Raw genomic sequence first — 18,264 nt, forward strand, 5'->3', positions numbered from 1 at the left:
TACTGAAAGAGTTTTATGCCTGGAATCAAATAATGGAAGACTATAATAGAGAAATAAGAGTCATCCATGAAACTTATGGACATGAGTTTGAGCAGGGTGGGCTTTAGAACAACTGAGGAAAACAAGAAAAGAGGGTTCCAGCCTCACAGAAATGGTATTAGGGCCACAGGGGCCACTAAGCTCAGTTTTGGGGTCCCCAGTTTTAAGAAGTCAGGGAAGGGGTGGATGATAAGACCTGCTTGATACTCACCTCTCCTACTCCCTGTACCTCAATTATACATCCTGAGCCACCATGGCTCCTAGAGTGCCATGAATAAAATCTCTAGTGGCTTTGGCTCTGCCTTACATTACTTCCTCTTCTAGTGCCCTGAACTCATAGGTCTACTTGCTTCCTCACTGAACCAAATAATTAAGAAATGTGCACATTAATGCCCCCAGTTAAAGAAAGCACATAGTTTATCTTTAAATTTTTAAAAGCGTCCTAGGAAGTTACAATTTTGAAGAACAATATAAAACAATACAATGCTTTGCAAATAAAACAGTTACTCAGAAGTTCTAATTTCATGGTTTCAGGTTACTCTCAAATTGAGAGACACACCCTCTTTTGGAGGTCATAATGGAGCTGTGAAGACTAAAGGTAAAAATATTTACATGATATTGATTTACAGCAATGAAAGGATTAGCATCCAACCACAAAGTAATGATTAAACATTAACTCAGAAAAACTCTCACCAAGGCATTTCTATAAATTAGCCATTCATGGGAACCAGCAGGCTCAGGGAAGGTTGGTAGTCAAAAGATTTGGATTCCCAAGATCCAGTACTTACTTGCAAACCCCTAAACTTTCAAGTGTAAAAAGTCAAGATATTAATATACCTCTCTAAAATGAACTTCTCTGTGAAGATCAAATGAAATAATGTAACTTACATCAGAAGCAAAGCAAGTGCAATTTAGTGCCAGTAGGTAAATCTGAATCTATTATTACTACTAATATTAAAAATCGAAACCATTCAAAAGCTTGAGATGTCAGACATTGCCTATATACAGCTTTATATGAGAATGAAGGCAGCAGCAGTAGGCTCTTCCTCAGGATACTTAACACATAGAGATTAGAAGCCATGAAATTATAATATCGCTATGCAAATGAGAAGTTATAACAATTATGCTAATATGGCCAAGTTGATTTTATACTTGATTACAAGCTGACAGAATGATACGGAGTTGAACAGTACTGAGTATCAGCTGTAGAGTCACATTGCCTGAGTATGAATCCCAACTTTGTGGAACTTTGAGCAAGTTCCTTAACTTCTTTGATAGTCATTGGAGCCAGCCTCCATCATGGTTCCCAATGATCTCCACCTCCTGGTATTTACACACTTGTGTAGTGCCCTCCCACATTGTATCAGGGTTGGTCTGTGTGACCAATAGTACACAGCATAAGGAATGGTATACCTGCCACTTCTGAGGCTAGGTCATAAAAGGCAACTCAGCTTCCTGCTTAGTTCCTCTCTTGGATCCTTCATTCTAAGGGAAAGTAGCTACCATATTATCCTAAGTATAATTTAGTGCAAGTAAGTAAATCTGGCCCTATTATTACTACTAATACTACTAAACAGAACCATTCAAAAGCTTGAGATGTCAGTCATTGCCTGTATACAGCTTTATATAGGAATGAAGGCATCCGCAGTAGGCTCTTCTTCAGAATGCTTACGGCACAGAGATTAGAAGTCATGAAATTATAATGTAATTCCCACATGGTGGGGAAGTGGGGCCCACACACTAGGGAACTGAGGTCTCTAACTGACAGCCACATGAGTGAGCTTGGAAGGGGATCCTTCAGCCCCAGTCAGGCTTTCAGATAACATCTTGATTGCAACCTCATGAGAGACCCTGAGGCAGAATCACCCAGCTAAGCCACTCCAAAATTCCTTATACACAGAAACGATGAGATAATAAATATTTATTGTTTTAAGTTCTGAGGTAATTCATTACACAATTACAGATAACTAAAGTACCCTCTCAAAGTTTCTATAAATCTTCTGTAGGAATAGAGAGGGTAGTAGTACCTCTCTTTCAAAGAGTCGTTCTAAGGATTAAATGAAAAATACATTGAAAGCCCTCAGCCCCAAATTTAGCACTTAGTGAATGCATATTGGCTATTATTGTAGCTTGCATGCCTTCTCTTCCTCAGGCAAGGTGCTCCTGCATATTATTTACAGCCACATTCTCCATGGGCCTCAGTAATTTCTCAAGTCATAAAATTTGAAAGACACGATCCAGCTCCAGTCTTTTTATATTGTCTTTCTCTGACCATCAACTGGGTAAATAGTCTTCATTTTCTCTCTCTTCGTGATCCCCTTTGAGAAGAGAGGCAGAGATTTCTAAGATAGAGAAACTTAAGGCATATGCTACGGCTAGGGAAGCAAAACCCAAAATAACTGGCCTGAAAAAGACTAACCTGCTGACCTCATGAGCATTCCACAAAGTTGACAATAGTTAATTAAGCAAGCTGGAGTCAACTCCAGCTTTTACAGAGCATACTGTTTAGAAATTGTCCCCTGAAACATACAAAGCTTTCATTCAGGCTCATTTCTGTGCTTTAAACCTGGAACGGATCCTGGGCTTCCTCAGGCAAACCTCATAGATGCTATCTTTTCTCTCTGATTATTCCTGTCTCCTTCACATTTAGGTTTTCTCTTATTACTGATGGATGAGTGAGCAGTCAAATTTCCTTTCCACTGAAAGAAGGTATAGAAGAAATTTACCACTAAAGCAGTGAAAAGAGCAAAAGAAGAGATATACTTCTTTTCCATAATAAAATTCAATAATAATAAAACTATTTGACAAATAACCAAATATTTCAAATTTCAGCATATAATATAATGTAAAGGAATCATAAATGCTGCGTGCCAATTTTATTACCACTAAGCCATGAAGAGTTCTACAGTTCCATGTAAGTATTTTTATATATTTCTCACTGATTGTTGGGGAAACTGAATGCTTACATACGCAATATCCTCCTATAGTAGCATGATTGAAAAAAATTTAAAACATACAATCATTTATTATATACACAGAAGAGGATGAACTTTTGATTGTGCTTGGTGAAATGAATAATCTGACTTCAAGGAGTTTTTATTCTTAAATATATGACAATAGTATTAAGCCTCTCTCTCTGTCTCTGGCTCCCCACTCACTAGCCCCCTTCCTGTTCTGGGTATGTCTAGTTTTGCTAAAGTAAGCAGTTCATATGGAAATGCTTGACCTCTTAAATCAACCTCTCAGGGGATGAACTTGGGTTTGCTCACGGCTTCCTCCTTCCTTTTGGCTATTTAATTCTTTAGTTTCCACATAATTTAGGTCTTTGCTTTGTTTTTCTATCAAATTCCTTTCCTTCCTTCCTTCTTCCTTTCCTTTCCCTTCCCCTTCCCTTTATATTTCCTTTCTCCCTACTTCCTTCCTTTTTCCTTCACTCTATTTGTTTACTTGAAAGCTTGATTGACAACATGGAGGGCAATTCTTGGGTGATGACTTTGACTTTTTGTAAGGAATGCTGACCTTTATTGTGGCACAGCCCAGGAAAGGTATTGCTGATTTAGTGAAAATGCTGCATTCCTGAGCTTTTATCTTTATTCCTATGATAAGGCAGAAGTGTTAACAAGATGACTTCCCTTCTTTCCTTAAACATACATACATACAAATTAAGAAATACAGACGAGAAATAACTAGAGTGGTAAATAAATAAAGCCGCCATGAAACAACATCTCCACCTGGTTGTCCAAGAGGTACCCTTAGCCACACTCTCCTTTACCTCTCTCTGTTTAACCAGTTACTGAAGTCCAGTCATTCACATTTCTGAGTAGCTCTGGAGCCTCCAAATTCTGACCTGTACTGTAAGTGTCCTGGGACATTTCCCTCACTTCCCCCTCCAGTGTTGCTCCATTGCAACTCACCATCCCAACAGTTCAGGCATGCTCAAAACATCATTCACCGCATCATCTTCAGCTTAGAATCAAACTCTTTTGCCTGTTTCCCACCCTCCTCTGGGGCCCTGGATCCTTTTATGATCCCTAACACAGGATGTGATCTCATGTCTCTGTATTGAAACACAGGGCATTCACATTTTCTGGAATATCTTATCTCCAGAAATTGATGTTAACTATTCAAGCTTCCCCACAAAAGAAACCTGTTATAAGAAGTCTCTCGGCCGGGTGCAGTGGCTTACACCTTTAATTCCAGCACTTTGGGAGGCCGAGGTGGGCGGATCATGAGGTCAGGAGATAAAGACCATCCTGGCCAACACGGTAAAACCCCGTCTATACTAAAACACAAAAAATTAGCCTGGCATGGTGGTGTGTGCCTGTAGTCCCAGCTACTCGGGAGGCTGAGGCAAGGGAATCACTTGAACCCGGGAGGGGGAGACTTTCCCAGAAGTGTTCCTTCTAACCTCCAGAGCAGTTTGCTCAAGCACCTCTAAGTTATTTTTTTGAATCATAAGAGTAGTTATATGGAAACAAGTTGAGTCTCTCAGGAAGTCCTCCTCAAGAGAACATTCTTGAAATGTGTTCAAATTTCATTTGGAGAAGATACCAGGTGCCATTTAGCAGAAATGGCAAAACAGCTCTTCCCGGCCTGTATACCCTACCTAGCAAAACAAAATTCTCAGAGTTAACTGCAGCAAGCCTCAGATCCCTAGGCCATTTCACTGGCCATCTCAAGTGGCTTATCAAAGTACAGTGTTCCTTCCAACTTGCTTTAACGGAAGTTCTGATAATTACAGTTTTACCAAAACTTCCAGCGATGCTGTGATGCCTCAGTGATGTTTTGGAGACAAACATACAGATTATTTCTATTTATATATATGTGTGTATCCACACACACACATACACACATATATATGTAAAACAAGTCATATTTGTTTGCATATTCCCACTAGCTTATACAGTTCTTGAGGTCAGGGCCTTTATATTTATATTTACAAAATTTAATCTTTGTATTTGCAGCAACTAACACAGTGCCTGGAACATAATGTAAGCCTGTAAGCCCTATATTTATCAATTGTATGACTAGCACATTCTTCTCCCACAAGGCTTTGCATGTATGGTTTACACAAAGTGTTGCTTTATGAAAATAGTTATATTTTAACAGTCCACAAGAAAGAGTCAAGCTTAAGTGGACTGTCATTTAATGGTATAAAATAGTAGCAACCACTGGTTTCTTCAAATTTCATTAGCAGTAGGTCAACCCATTCAGTTATTTAACCTTTGGCACATTTGCCCTGGCCTTGAATTGCACAGCAAGCATGGTTTTCATAGCTCTACAAACTAATTCTGAACTGTCATCCTGAAATCTAGATAAGACTCGTTGAGTATGCAAGCACTGACTATACATTCCTCAGTTGACTAAACCTTTCAGAGAGAATGCTTTAACTGGCTGACTAATTTATAGTGTGTAATGCTGAAATGAAAGCAAGTGTTTAAAAGGAAAGTAAGGCCAGGGGAGACTGAAACTAGTAGTTCTCACTTGCTTGCATCCTACAGTGAGTATTCCACTATCTGAGTGTTTTATACACTTAGGCAAGCTAAAAAGACACGAAAGTCCTTAAATAAAAGAATCCACCAAAACATCACTGATTCCAGCCCCTTCTTAAATATTATCGTGTATACAAGCTTTATTATTTAGCTCTGTAATGCTGCTAAATTGGTCAAATAATTACTTCCCTGCCTCCCCACCCTCCAAGTGAATTCTCACCACCCTTGAGGGAAAACAGTCTTGGTTCCCTGTGGAACATCACTTCTCAAAACTGTATTTTGGGGCTTGCTTTCTCATTTTTCCCTTTCCATTTCAGATATCCTTACTGCTGTCTTTGGGCTCTTTAAACACTGCCTTTTTTCCTTTGCCGATCACACCCAAAAACTTTTCTCAAAAATTACACGTAAATTTAAAACTTTACAAATTAAATTTAAAATTGAAATTTTAAAAATCCCGACTCTCCCTAATTTCAGGAAGCATGCATTTATTATACATAACAAGACCTGAAAACCGCAAGAGTTGCAGCCTAAACACTGAAGACCCCGCGAAGTGAATCCAGCTGCTGCTCTACAAGCAGCAACAACTGGGAAGCCTTCTCAGCTACACTTCGGGGCACTGGTCCAACCCCACGCAAAATCCCCCGTTGCCCTTAGCGTGGTAAGACGGAGCCTGACCTGAGCTCCAACTGTACTATCTTTTTCAAATGTTTCAAACTTACTGCCTTTGTTCAGCAGAACCACGGGCACGGTGATGATGGTGACAAGCGCAGCAGCCCCCAGCAGTCCCAGGAGAACCTTCCATGGTGTCTGCAAGCCGAGCAGATCAAGTCCAGTTAGAGGGAACGTGTGGCCCCAGTTTCCGTAGGAGGGTCGGGGCTGCTCCAGAGGCAGCAGGATTTGCAGGTGGGAGTGCGTTAGAAGAGGGAGACCGTGGGCTGGGGGTGGGGGTGGCGTCTGGAGTGCGCCAGTCGGAGTTCTCTAAGACGGGTGCCCTTGAACTTGTGCCTTCAGAGCACATTAGTGTTGGTTTCTGTACCCCTGCCCGGGTTCGGGCGTGCGTTCTGTGAGTGGCTCTCCGGGACATTCAAAGCTCGACGCCAGGGTCCCAGCAGAAACCAGGGTCCGAAAGCTAAGCGAGAGCACTGGGACGTCCCTTCACCTGTCAGAGGGTGGCCTTGGGGCTTCCGCCTAAGGGGAGTCCCTGGTCCGGTTTCGCCAGCTTTTGCGCCATTTGGGGAGTTTGGCGAAAAGGTTCCCACAGCTCGCCCCGGGGACGTACGTGGCGCGGCACTCACCTTCATCGTCGGCGTCTCCTCGGAAGTGAGCGTTCAGAGAAGGAGCGCAGGCAGAAGTCACCGCGGGCGGCGGAGACGCGCGTCCTGCACCGCTGCTCCGGGCGGTGGAGTCACTCGCCGCTGGCAAGTTTCGGCCCCGAGTTAAACATTAGTGAGCGCCGAGCCCGCTGGGTATAAAGGCGCCGCGGGCAGGCTGCAGGGCAGGCGGCGCGGGAGCAGGCGCGCGGGGCGCGGGGCACGGGCATCCCGGCCGGGGGGAGCCCGCGAGGGCCCCCTGAGGGCGGTGTAGGGCGCTGGGCGGCAGCCGGGGCGCAGAGTGCGGGGCCCGGAGGAGCCGTGGGGGAGGGGAAAGGGCGCGCGGCCTCAGATGCGCAGACCCTGGGCCGGCGACGCGGGGACCCTGCTCCCTCTTAGCTAAAAATGACGTTGGCGTTCAGCTCCTCCAACCTCGCGTGGACAGGCGAGGGAACCGAGACCCAGAGAGGGCAGGGGACTTTGGCAAATTCACACAGCTCACCGCTGGCAACTGGAACTGAAACCCAGGCCTCCGTCTCTTGCCAGTGAAAGTTATGTTAGGAAGCAGTGAGGTGTCTAAAGCAGTATGAAAGGCAAAGAGAAAAGGTGATTGTTCCCTCTTGAATGGCCCTTGGAAGCTGAGTATCTGGATTCACCCTCCCCAGGGAATTTCCCGATTGTCTTGCAGGCTTTCACACTCATCAAGATGACAAAAATAATGACAGTAACACTTATGTGGAACTTGACTTTTTCCCAGGTGCTGCTCTAAGCATTTACTGTGTTTGTTTTACAGGAAGGAAGACTGTGCACAGAGAATAAATAACTTGGCCAAGCCATTCAGCTAGGAAGTTGTAGATCCTAAATTAAGAGTTCAAGGTCTTAATGGCTACTCTATGCGGCCTCTCATAGTCTTTTCAAGGGTTTTGGAGATGAATAAAAGATCAGGTATGGCTTCTCCCTCCCCCAGCTCTCTATTATTCCCTAAAGGGTTATTCGTTCGTTCATTCATTCCTACATCCTCCCATTTATTCCACTCATCCACAGATGTTTGAGTGGTTACAATGTGCCAGCCTCTCTTCTAGGTACTGGAGATAAAGTGGGACAAGAGAGGTGAGGTCTGGACCCTTGGCACTTTCACGATAAAATACACAGGTAAACATTTGCCTTTAGGGCCCCCCTATGATTACTTCCACTCTTGCAGATAAGAGGATAAGGCCTCTTCAGCTTGTTCACTGCAGCTGAAAAGCAAAGCCTCTCTTGTCAGTAGAGGTAAAAGATTAAGAATGCAGAGTCCTATGGGGCATTACCACATGATTATGAATTAATGCAATTTTCCATCTTTTATTTCCAATCCAGACATTGCTTTTGAACTCAGTCATCTTTTCCCCCTTGCCCACTAGTTGCTTGTGATACATCGGTATCTTCACTCACCCCCAACTCCAGAGGCTGAAACTGACTCTCCTTCTCCCTCTTCCAACTGCTGAGGAAGGTGAGTCAATGGAGTTACTGGACCCTGTGAACTGATGCTGTGAAGAGGCCATTTAACACGGACTATGGGGAATCGTGCCACAGGGGGCTCAGTGCTGCCCTTCACTCTCAGCATTTTGCTCACTCGGCATTGGTAAGCCACATCAGCCTCAGCGAAGGAAGTCTGGAGAGTTAAGCCTGTGCTTCACCTCCATGCCAGCACCATGGCACTCATTGTACATTCAGCAAGCCCCAAGGAAGCTGGCAGGAGGCTGGCTGACATCTACGGGACAGGTCAGTGTGTTCTCTGGAGGGCACTCCATGAGACGCAAATATCTTCACACCCTATGCCCATTTCAAGAGACTCTCACATGCCTTCCCCACCTTGACCTCTGTGTCACCAGTCTTTCAATCTTGTTTTTTCCAAATCCTTAAGGTAGCAGCTGGCCAACACATTAGCCACCACTGATGAGTCAGTGTAGATCTTACATTGGGCCATCTCTTTTTTCTTGCAAAATAGAAAAGCAGATGTTCTGCTCAAAGTTCTGTTTGTCAGTAAGATTTCCCTTTCTGCTGTGTTTCAGGACATCCCTGGGAGGGACCCTGATGCAGCAGATCATCTACTTATTGCTAGTGCTAGCTTACTTTGCATAACGTTGACTCCTTTCCCTCATCTGTTGCCTAGTTATAGGAAACTCCTTGTGAAGCTATAGGTGTGCACTGAGGGAGAGACATTGAGGCAATGGGAGAAGGCATCATAGAGTCTAAGTTTTCTGCTAGTCTGAGTTTCTTGTGCCTTATGGACCTGGTGGGCTTATCTCCTTTATCATATAGATATAATTTTCACTTAATAATAGCAGGCTCCTGCAAATGCCCAATTTTATCATGTGGTGGATTAGGCAACACTCAGTTCATTAGGGTAGCTAGGTTGTGCAGTTACTTGGTGTTATGGATTGAATTGTGTCCCCCCAAAAGATATATTAGAATTCTAACCTTTAGGACTTCAGAGTGTGACATTATTTGAATATAGGGTCTTTACAGAGTTAATCAATTTTTTTTGAATCTTATATAGCTTTTATTTCAGTGATCAAAAGAATGCAGTAAATGGAATCTACACTAATTAACATTAGGCATGCACCTCTACCTGAAACTGCTGTTAGCTTCTGATTGGCCTAAATCTTTATAACTTATTTAGGCACATCATTGAATTTTTTGTACCCTGATATACAGGGTAAGTTGATTTCTTCTTTGAGGCCGTCTAGTAATAAAAATTATGTTCACTGGCTAGATTCCTTTATAACTAAAGACCTCTAGACTCTCAGGCTGCCTACCCTACCTTGAGACTATACTTAATATGGATATTTAAGCAAATCATCATATAGGAAAGGGAGATCATCAAGAAAACTGAAGTGTACTGTATAAACACTCTTACAGATATTTTTCTCCAACATTGATAATCAAACACTAGATAAGGATACCAAATTATTCTTCCCCCACTTCTGCCCTTTCTGATAAACACAAGGATCCCCCTTGAAATCGAAATGACTCCACACAAATGAGAGATTTTTACGTATGTAGTCCCACTATCAAAATTATAGGAAGCAGTTAATGGGGCTTTGAGAGAAGCATAGTCCCATGTACAGTAATGTGCATCTAAATAGAGTTTTCCATTCACCTGCCAATTATTTTCACAAGATTAGCATTAAAAAATACAAGCAAACATATGACCCTTAAGCTTCACACACAAAAAATTGGTCTTTGTTCATTCTCAGATGACAGGATGTCCCAAGAGTAACAAAAGATGGGAGCCAGTCCTCTCATAGCTGTTTCTTCAATCATCCCATCAACAGCTCTTCATTTCTTGAACTACCTTCCTTTTCCAAAGAGATAATGCTGAGATCAGTCAGAAAGGCTTTCTGAGAAAACTGGCTTGGATTTCTGGGTCTGTTCCAGTCAATTCAAGATGAACTGGCTTGTATCAATGAAGCACTCAACGCAGTTCACAAAACAGGCCTCAGCCCGACTGTCCAACTTTGGCCCAGGCTTGTCCATGCACTTCTCCCAACAAAGTTTAGTCATCTGGTGCACCAGCTGCTGGAAGTGCTGCTTTTGAGTCTCTACCTGGATGAAATGCTGCAACTGCGGGTCCACTGCACCCAAACCCGCTGCGGAGGAAGAGGAGGAGGGATTCTTCCTAGGGTGACCATGCTTACAGAGACGAACTCTGCACCGATCTTAATGTGTCTCCGCGACCGAGTTAATCAATTTAAAACGAGGTCACTAGGGTGGGCCCCAATCCAATATGACTGATAACCTTGTAAAAAGGAGAGATTTGGATACAGAAAGAGACAGAGTGAAAATGATGTGAAGAAACACAGGAAAAGATGGCAGCTACAAGCCAAGGAGAAGCTTGCAGTGTGTATTCATCTGTTCTCATGCTTCTAATAAAGACATACCTGAGACTCGGTAAGTTATAAAGGAAAGAAACTTAATTGACTCACACTTCCACATGCTGGGGATGCCTCACAATCATGGCTGAAGGCAAATGAGGAGCAAAGTCATGTCTTACATGGTGGCAGGCAAGAGAGCTTGTGTAGGGGAACTCCCCTTTGTAAAATCATCAGATCTTGTGAGACTTATTCACTATCACAAGAACGGCACAGGAAAGATCTACCCCCATGATTCAATTACCTCCCACTAGGTCCCTCCCACAATACATGGGAACCATGGGAGCTACAATTCAAGATGAGATTTGGGTGGAGACACAGCCAAACCATATCATTCCACCCCTGGTCCCTCCCAAATCCAATGTCCTCACATTTCAAAACCAATCATGCCACGCTAACAGTCCCCCAAGTCTTAACTCATTTCAGCATTGACTCAAAAGTCCACAGTCCAAAGTTTCATCTGAGACAAGGCAAGTCCCTTCTGCCTACGACTCTGTAAAATCAAAAGCAAGTTAGTTACTTCCTAGATATAATGAGGTTATAGGCGTTGGGTAAATACAACCATTCCAAATGGGAGAAATTGGCCAAAATGAAGGGGCCACAGGGGCCATGCAAATTCAAAATCCAGCAGGGCAGTCAAATCTTAAAGCTCCAAAATTATCTCCTTTGACTCCATGTCTCACATCCAAGTCATGCTAATGCAAGAGGTGGGTTGCCATGGTCTTGGGCAGCTCTGCCCCGGCAGTTTTGCAGGGTTCAGGCCCCCTCCTGGCTGCTTTCACAGGCTGGCATTGAGTATATGTGGCTTTTCCAGGTACACAGAACAAGCTGTCCCTGGATCTACCATTCTGGGGTCTGGAGGATGGTGGACCTCTTCTCACAGCTCCACTAGGCAGTGCCCCAGTGGAGACTCTGTGTGGGGGCTCATATCCCACATTTCCCTTCTGCACTGCCCTAGTGGAGGTTCTCTGTGATGGTTCTGCTCCTATAGTACATCTCTGCTTGGGCATCTGGGAGTTTCCATTCATCCTCTGAAATCCAGGCATAGGTTCCCAAACCTCAATTCTTGATTTCTGTGCACCCACATGCCCAACACCACATGTAAGCTGCCAAGGCATGGGGCTTGCTTCTCTGAAGCAATGGCTTGAGCTCTACATTGGCCCCTTTTAGCCACAGCTGGGACACTGGGCACCAAGTCCCGAGACTGCACAGAGCAGCAAGGCCCTGGGCCTAGCCCATGAAACCATTTTTGCCTCCTAGGCCTCCTGGCTTGTGATGGGAGGGGCTGCATGAAGTCCTCTGACTTGCCATGGAGACATTTTCCCCATTGTTTGGTAATTAACATTTGGCTCCCCATTTCTGCAGCCAGCTTGAATTTCTCAGAAAATGGGGTTTTCATTTTAATTGCATCATCAGGCTGCAAATTTTCCAAACTTTTATGCTCTGCTTCCCTTTTAAACATAAGTTCCAATTCCAAACCATATATTTGTGAATGCATAAAACTGAACGTTTGTAACAGTACCCAAGTCACCTCTTGAATGCTCTGCTGCTTAGAAATTTTTGCCAGATACCCTAAATAATCTCTCTCAGGTTCGAAGTTCCACAAATCTCTAGGGCAGGGGCAAACTGCCACCAGTCTCTTTGCTAAAACATAGCAAGAGTCACCACTGCTCCAGTTCTTAACAAGGTCCTCATCTGCATGAGACCACCTCAGCCTGGACTTTATTGTCCATATCACTTTGCCTGTTACCAGGTTCCAAAGTCTCTTCCACATTTTTGGGTATCTTTACAGCAGCACCCCACTCCTGGTACCAGTTTACTGTTTTAGTCTGTTCTCACACTGCTAATAAAGACATACCAAGACTGGGTAATTTATAAAGGAAAGAGGCTTAATTGACTCACAGTTCCACATGTCTGGGGAGGCCTCACAATCGTGGCTGAAGGCAAATGAGGAGCAAAGTCACATCTTACACGGCGGCAGGCAAGAGAGCTTGTGTAGGGGAACTCCCCTTTATAAAGCCATCAGATCTCGTGAGACTTATTCACCATCATGAGAGCAGCACGGGAAAGACCTGTACCCCATGATTCAATTACCTCCCACTGGGTCACTCTCACATCATGTGGGAATTATGGGAGCTACAACTCAAGATGAGATTTGGGTGAGGACACAGCCAAACCATATCACAGTGGATCTTTCTTTGTCTCATAGTCCTCAGAAGGAACCAATCCTGTGATCTATTGATTTTGGACTTATAGCTCCTAGAACTGAGAGATAATAAATTTCTGTTGTTTAAGCCACTCAGTTTGTGGTACTTTGTTATAGCAGCCCTAGTGAATTAATATACTTGACCCATGATCATGCTTTCAGTCTCTACAGGAGCCCAGTAGCAAGAGAGATGCTGCTTTTTAAGTAGTGAATTGTCACTGGTTATTGTAGGCAGCCTCCAAGATGGCCCCTAAAGTTTTGGAAGTAATTTATTATGCAACAATAGATAACTAATAAATTGGCAAAGAGTATACGACTTTGCTCTAAGAGTCATATGTCTTCTGTGATTCTCTCACTGGGGCTTGCCAGAGGCTTCATACAGTGTCTCCGGCTGCCACATACATTTTAAATAAGTATTGTGCTTGTTAGGTCATAAGATCCAAGTACAACTTGCGCTATAGCCTAAACATGCAGAGCCCTCTTTTGCTTCAGGGTCCATTCAAAACATGCAGCCTTAAAAGTTACTGAGTAAATGATTCGAGAAGTATAGCCAAGCATAGTATATGGTGTCTCCAAAATCCAAAGAGTTCTGGCAACTAGTGCTCCTCTTCATGGTGGATGTACAAGGTGTAGTGACTTGTCTTTCACATTAGAAAGGATACGTTGACATGTTCCAGACCACTGAATCCCTTGAAACTTTGCAAATTTTCCACGGATTTTATTCTCTACCCTGTGTCCACATTTGTCTTACTAAAGCATGTAAGGAACTTGCTACTTCTTGTTCATCAAGTCCATGTAGCATAGTCATCAATTCAGTGGACTAATGTGGGTCTGTGGGATGGCAAGATGATCAAGGTCTTGGGAGATTTTAATATGACAGAAAGCAAGAGTTGACATAGCCCTGGAATAAGATGGTGAAAATACACTGCTGTTCCTTCCAGGTGAAGGCAAATTATTTTAGATACTTCTTACTAATTTGACTCAAGGAAAAAAGTGTTTGCAGGTGAACAGCTCAGATGTCCATGTTGTTTGATTCAGTAAAGTTAAACATCTGAAATGGCAACTGAGTTATTTTCCATAATCCACCCTAGTTTTGCACAAGCTAAATGGGAAAGTTAATTAAGTATGCGATGAGGGAAATAGCACCTCTGCGTCTTTCAGATTTTTACATAGTGGCACTGATTTCTGCACTTAGCGATGCAGTATTATTTTAGTTTTCCATGTTGTTGTGCAGGGACTGTACCAGGGTCTCCCACTTGGTCTTTCCTATCTACCTTAATGTCCCTTCCTGGGTCATGGGATAAATGAGCAAAGAAATGTAGGCAGGCTCTAAGAGCTGGGAAAAGCAAAGAAATAGATTCTCCCCTAGAGCCTCCAGAAGGAACAGAGCCTTGGTGATGCCTTGATTTTAGCCCAGGAAGACCTATTTCAGACTGACTTCTAGAGCTGTAAGTTAATAGATTTATGTTGTTTTAAGCCACTCAGTTTATGGTAACTTGTTACTGTAGCAATTGGAAACAACATAAAGCAGGACAACAGTGATGTTTTTAACTCCATAAAAATTGGCATAGACCCAGGGCCCATATTTAATAACTCCAGGGAGGTCTGAAAATGTCCCTTTTCAAGGGGCATTTTCAAACTTGGCTATAAGTCATATGTCAGGTGTGTACTGTGACAGCATTTCAGAGTCCCTACTGAAAAAGATCTGACCTCCATTTCAAACAAGGTTTTCTGGGTCTATTAACTGGTTTGAGTCTGAGAACTTGGTGAGAGGCCATTTATTACTACCATGAAAACTTAAGTCAAATTTCTGCCCATCACACCTAGAATTCTTTTGATCATTTAAATCAAGCTACAATTTAGAATGCTACCTACTGACTTCATTCTTAAGTATCTCGTGATAAATGAGCCACCACCATAGAAGTCAAAAGCCCTGATTATCGTATTGTTCCTGACACTGTTTATGGCAATATCCGCTTTTGAGAACCTGAGTCCTGGAGTTGGGGTTACCTAGGGTGAACTGTAGCCTTGGAGGGTTACAGCCACTGCCAGATTGCAGCACAACAGAGCAGATAAAAAGCTTAAGGAGTAAATACCTCAGTCTCTTTCTCTTCTCTCCCTTCAGCATCTTGCTGGTTCCTCACATCTGTTGAGCCCAATAAAGACAGAGGGCTAAGGAGCCTGGCTAATAGCAAATGTATATTCAGGGATCAACCTGCAAGGCTGTGCAATGCAGGGAAGAGAAGGGTGGAGAATGGATAGAGGGAGGGGGAACTTGAAAAAGAGCCACATAACCAGGCAACTCCATATAGTACTTATTATTTGCTAAACTGTCTCCTTATGGAGACTGGAAACGTTCCCTTTATTCCTTTATCTTCTCATCCATCATTCTCTCCAGTGCCTAGTAAAGTGCCTTAAATATATTAGCAGTCAGTAACTGTTGGTTAAATAAATTAAAAAATGAAATGATAACTGAAGAAAAGTTAAGATCAAATCCTTCTCTGTGTTCTTGGGGGCTGCAACTAGAAGACAGAAAGAAATAGGATCTCATATGTGGAGAGATGGCAGGGTGGAGGGTGGTGAGGTGAGGTATGGCGGGGGAACAAGGAGGGAAAGGAACAGATTTACTTCTTGCCCTCAGTTCTGAAGGATAAGTAAAGGACAATACAAAGGTACTTATTTGTTCCTTTGATCAGTGAATGTTTGCCCTCCACCTAATCAGAGAACGCTGCTCTACCTGTGTGGGAATGACTTCCTTAGTGTCAAACCCCACATTTCACCTCTTTTGGACTGAAGATCAAGTCTCATATCTTCCAGGTTATCTTCACCATCTGTTTCTGTTTTATTTTGTCTTTTCACTACCAACCATACTTGGGAAGATTACCCTGCTTGTGTTCCAGGTTGAACCAACCTTTAACAAAATTTATTTCTACCAAGAGATATGTATTAATAGATGAAAACTAGCTAGCTAGATCATCCTATAGATTTTGATAGATGAAAGGAAGTTTCAGGCCCAAGGAATAACACATATAAGGGCTTGAGTAAGAAAGCTGGAAGATCTTTAGGAAATATGTATTACTTTCATTTTGCCAGGATATAGAGCATTCTAGAAAGTATTGGGAAATGAAAGTTGGTCATGGACATATTCTTGTCTTAAGTTCAATATTCAGTATATACCAAGGAGCCACTAAAATTTTACCTGGGAAAGAAACCCAATCAGACTTATACTTCAGATTAAAAAAAAAAAAAGGCAATAGTGTCTGTTGGATGGAATGAGAAAGGGAAGAACTTAAATTGGGGGGACAGTCAATAAACTCTTGGTGTTAGAAAATTAATTGGGTAAGTGCCTGTCTGCAAAGTTTGTTGTACAAGCATGTAAACCATGCTTATTTATTCTTGTTAAAATATAACTCTAAAAACTGTTTCTCAGCTATGGTCATGGTGCTTTCCTTGCCCCAGTTGTCAGTAATACCAAATGAGGGGTTCTTCTAGCACTCAGCACTCTGTAAAGGAGCGCTTTTTCTACCTTTTAGACTAGAACCCAGCCAAGGGGTAAGGGCACTTTTGTGCTCCTGTTTGGATGGTATCTTTTGGATATTCTGTGGGTTTTTTAATTTGGAGAATTTGCTTATATTAGCCCCTGACTTAAGAAAAAAAATATGACTTAATGAAGAGAACGTGTTTAAAACCCGTGGAGCCTGATTCTCACAAAGTGTCTGTAGCCACAATGACGTCTCCTCCTTAGTGTTCTCCAAGCTGTGAACATGGGCTAGATGTGGTGGCAGGGTAGGGGAGCCAGAGATCACCTCCAGCCGTCCTGTAGCTCATATGTAGCTCTTCTAGATTCAGCCATAGATCAGAATCTAGAAACCAAATTGATATCAGGCAGATTAACAAGAGAAAAGTAAACAGATGTTGTTGATTTTTCATGTACATGGGGATCTTCATAAGAGATTGAAGTCTGAAGTGGCCAAAGCAAGATAATTTCATACTTTTTAGACAAAGAATGACAAATCTGAGAAGAAATCACAGGACAAAGGGAATCTAACTAAGAGCAGTACATTTCTAGGGGAGTCACTAGGAGATATATGAGGGGAGGATGTAAACCTTTTGGAAGATAAGGACTACTTCATTAAGTATATTTATTCAGGTTCGTTGCAGCCTCCTATCCCTAGTCTCTGTTGACAAGGGCTATTTTCTTGCTCCAGTAAGAAAATATTCCTCCCACAGTAAGAAATATTTCTATTTTCTTTCTCCAGCAAGAAATATTCTTCCCAGAGGAATCTATGGCTTGCCACAAGCAGGAAAGACAGGCCAACTAGCCCTTACCAAGGCTACAATTCTCCCAATGCTTTCAACTTGAAATAATCAATATACCAATTTGGCATATTTTGGGATGCCATGTCCTTCATTCCTTCATTTCCTCTGTCTGAAACTTCACTAGACATTTCCAACATTAAAAGCTGAGGTGGTGGCTATGGAAAGAAATGGCAAATTAGTAGCTATGTCATAAAGGATTTGCAAACCAGAAAACAACCAATCTAAACATTGCTTCCCACACTCCATTAAACCAGCCTCCTAATCCTGGGAAAAGTTCTATCCAATAAAATGGTTTAGCCTTATTTATTTGATGAAGAATGTTTGTCTTGTCTTTTAAATGGTACAGATTAGGCTCTATTTGTCCCCAAGGATTTACATAGAAGCAGTATTCTTCTCCAGTGTTTGTCAATGCATCCAGGACATGGGGATTCTGAAATATAGCCATGACTACATATCAGCTTCTGACTGGAGTGCTTTCAGTGCTTTCATAGAAATATTGAGCTCTCATTCTATAACAATGGAAAGATTTAGAATTGCTTTTTTAATCTCATAAACTCCAATGCTTGGGAAAGAAGCTCTCAATATTGAAAAGAACTGAGAGTTGTGATATAAAAGTGAGTTTTGAATAGTACATCTAGTATGTTTGTGTGGTACCACTTTATAAAACAAAAGAGCCCAAGTTTGTAATTTGGCTAGCATTTAAAGTAGGGTACCTGGAGACAGATGTGTTAAATATCTGAGTCCACATTGCCCAGGCCATCTAGGTGGGAATCCTTTACATACCTTGTTACCACACAAGAAAAAAGGCCAGTATTGTTCACAAATAAGGTCAGAGTGGAATATGTGACACCACAGGTTGGGGTTTATTGCACTTTGTCTTCTAGCATATTGACATCTGCTCATCTCCATCCTCCATGAATTCTGTCAGACCATAGGAGTGCAAAAGGTTGTGAAATATCTGATACAGGAGGCCGTTAGTTCAG

At 42.5% G+C, this 18,264-nt stretch overlaps 1 protein-coding gene and 1 pseudogene across 2 annotated transcripts in view; both read right to left on the reverse strand.

Annotated features, from left to right (window-relative positions):
* DPP4 (dipeptidyl peptidase 4) overlaps positions 1–7,616 on the reverse strand; it is an 82,844-nt gene extending 75,228 nt beyond the window's left edge. The window contains exons 1-2 of one of the 2 annotated variants that reach the window (XM_054478194.2): positions 6,827–7,616; positions 6,251–6,338 (exon numbers count right to left, since the gene is read on the reverse strand). In XM_054478194.2, the coding sequence (XP_054334169.1) occupies positions 6,251–6,338; positions 6,827–6,832 (94 nt within the window). In that variant the 5' untranslated portion in view covers positions 6,833–7,616. The remainder of the gene's footprint in view (positions 1–6,250; positions 6,339–6,826) is intronic. The other variant, XM_054478195.2, reaches the window with a different exon arrangement.
* Positions 7,617–9,556: 1,940 nt separating this feature from the next.
* On the reverse strand, positions 9,557–17,726 carry LOC134737730 (mitochondrial import inner membrane translocase subunit Tim8 A-like; annotated as a pseudogene).
* Between the last annotated feature and the right edge of the window lie 538 nt (positions 17,727–18,264).

Source organism: Pongo pygmaeus, chromosome 11 (genome assembly GCF_028885625.2).
Source record: "Pongo pygmaeus isolate AG05252 chromosome 11, NHGRI_mPonPyg2-v2.0_pri, whole genome shotgun sequence".
NCBI classification, from domain to species: domain Eukaryota; kingdom Metazoa; phylum Chordata; class Mammalia; order Primates; family Hominidae; genus Pongo; species Pongo pygmaeus.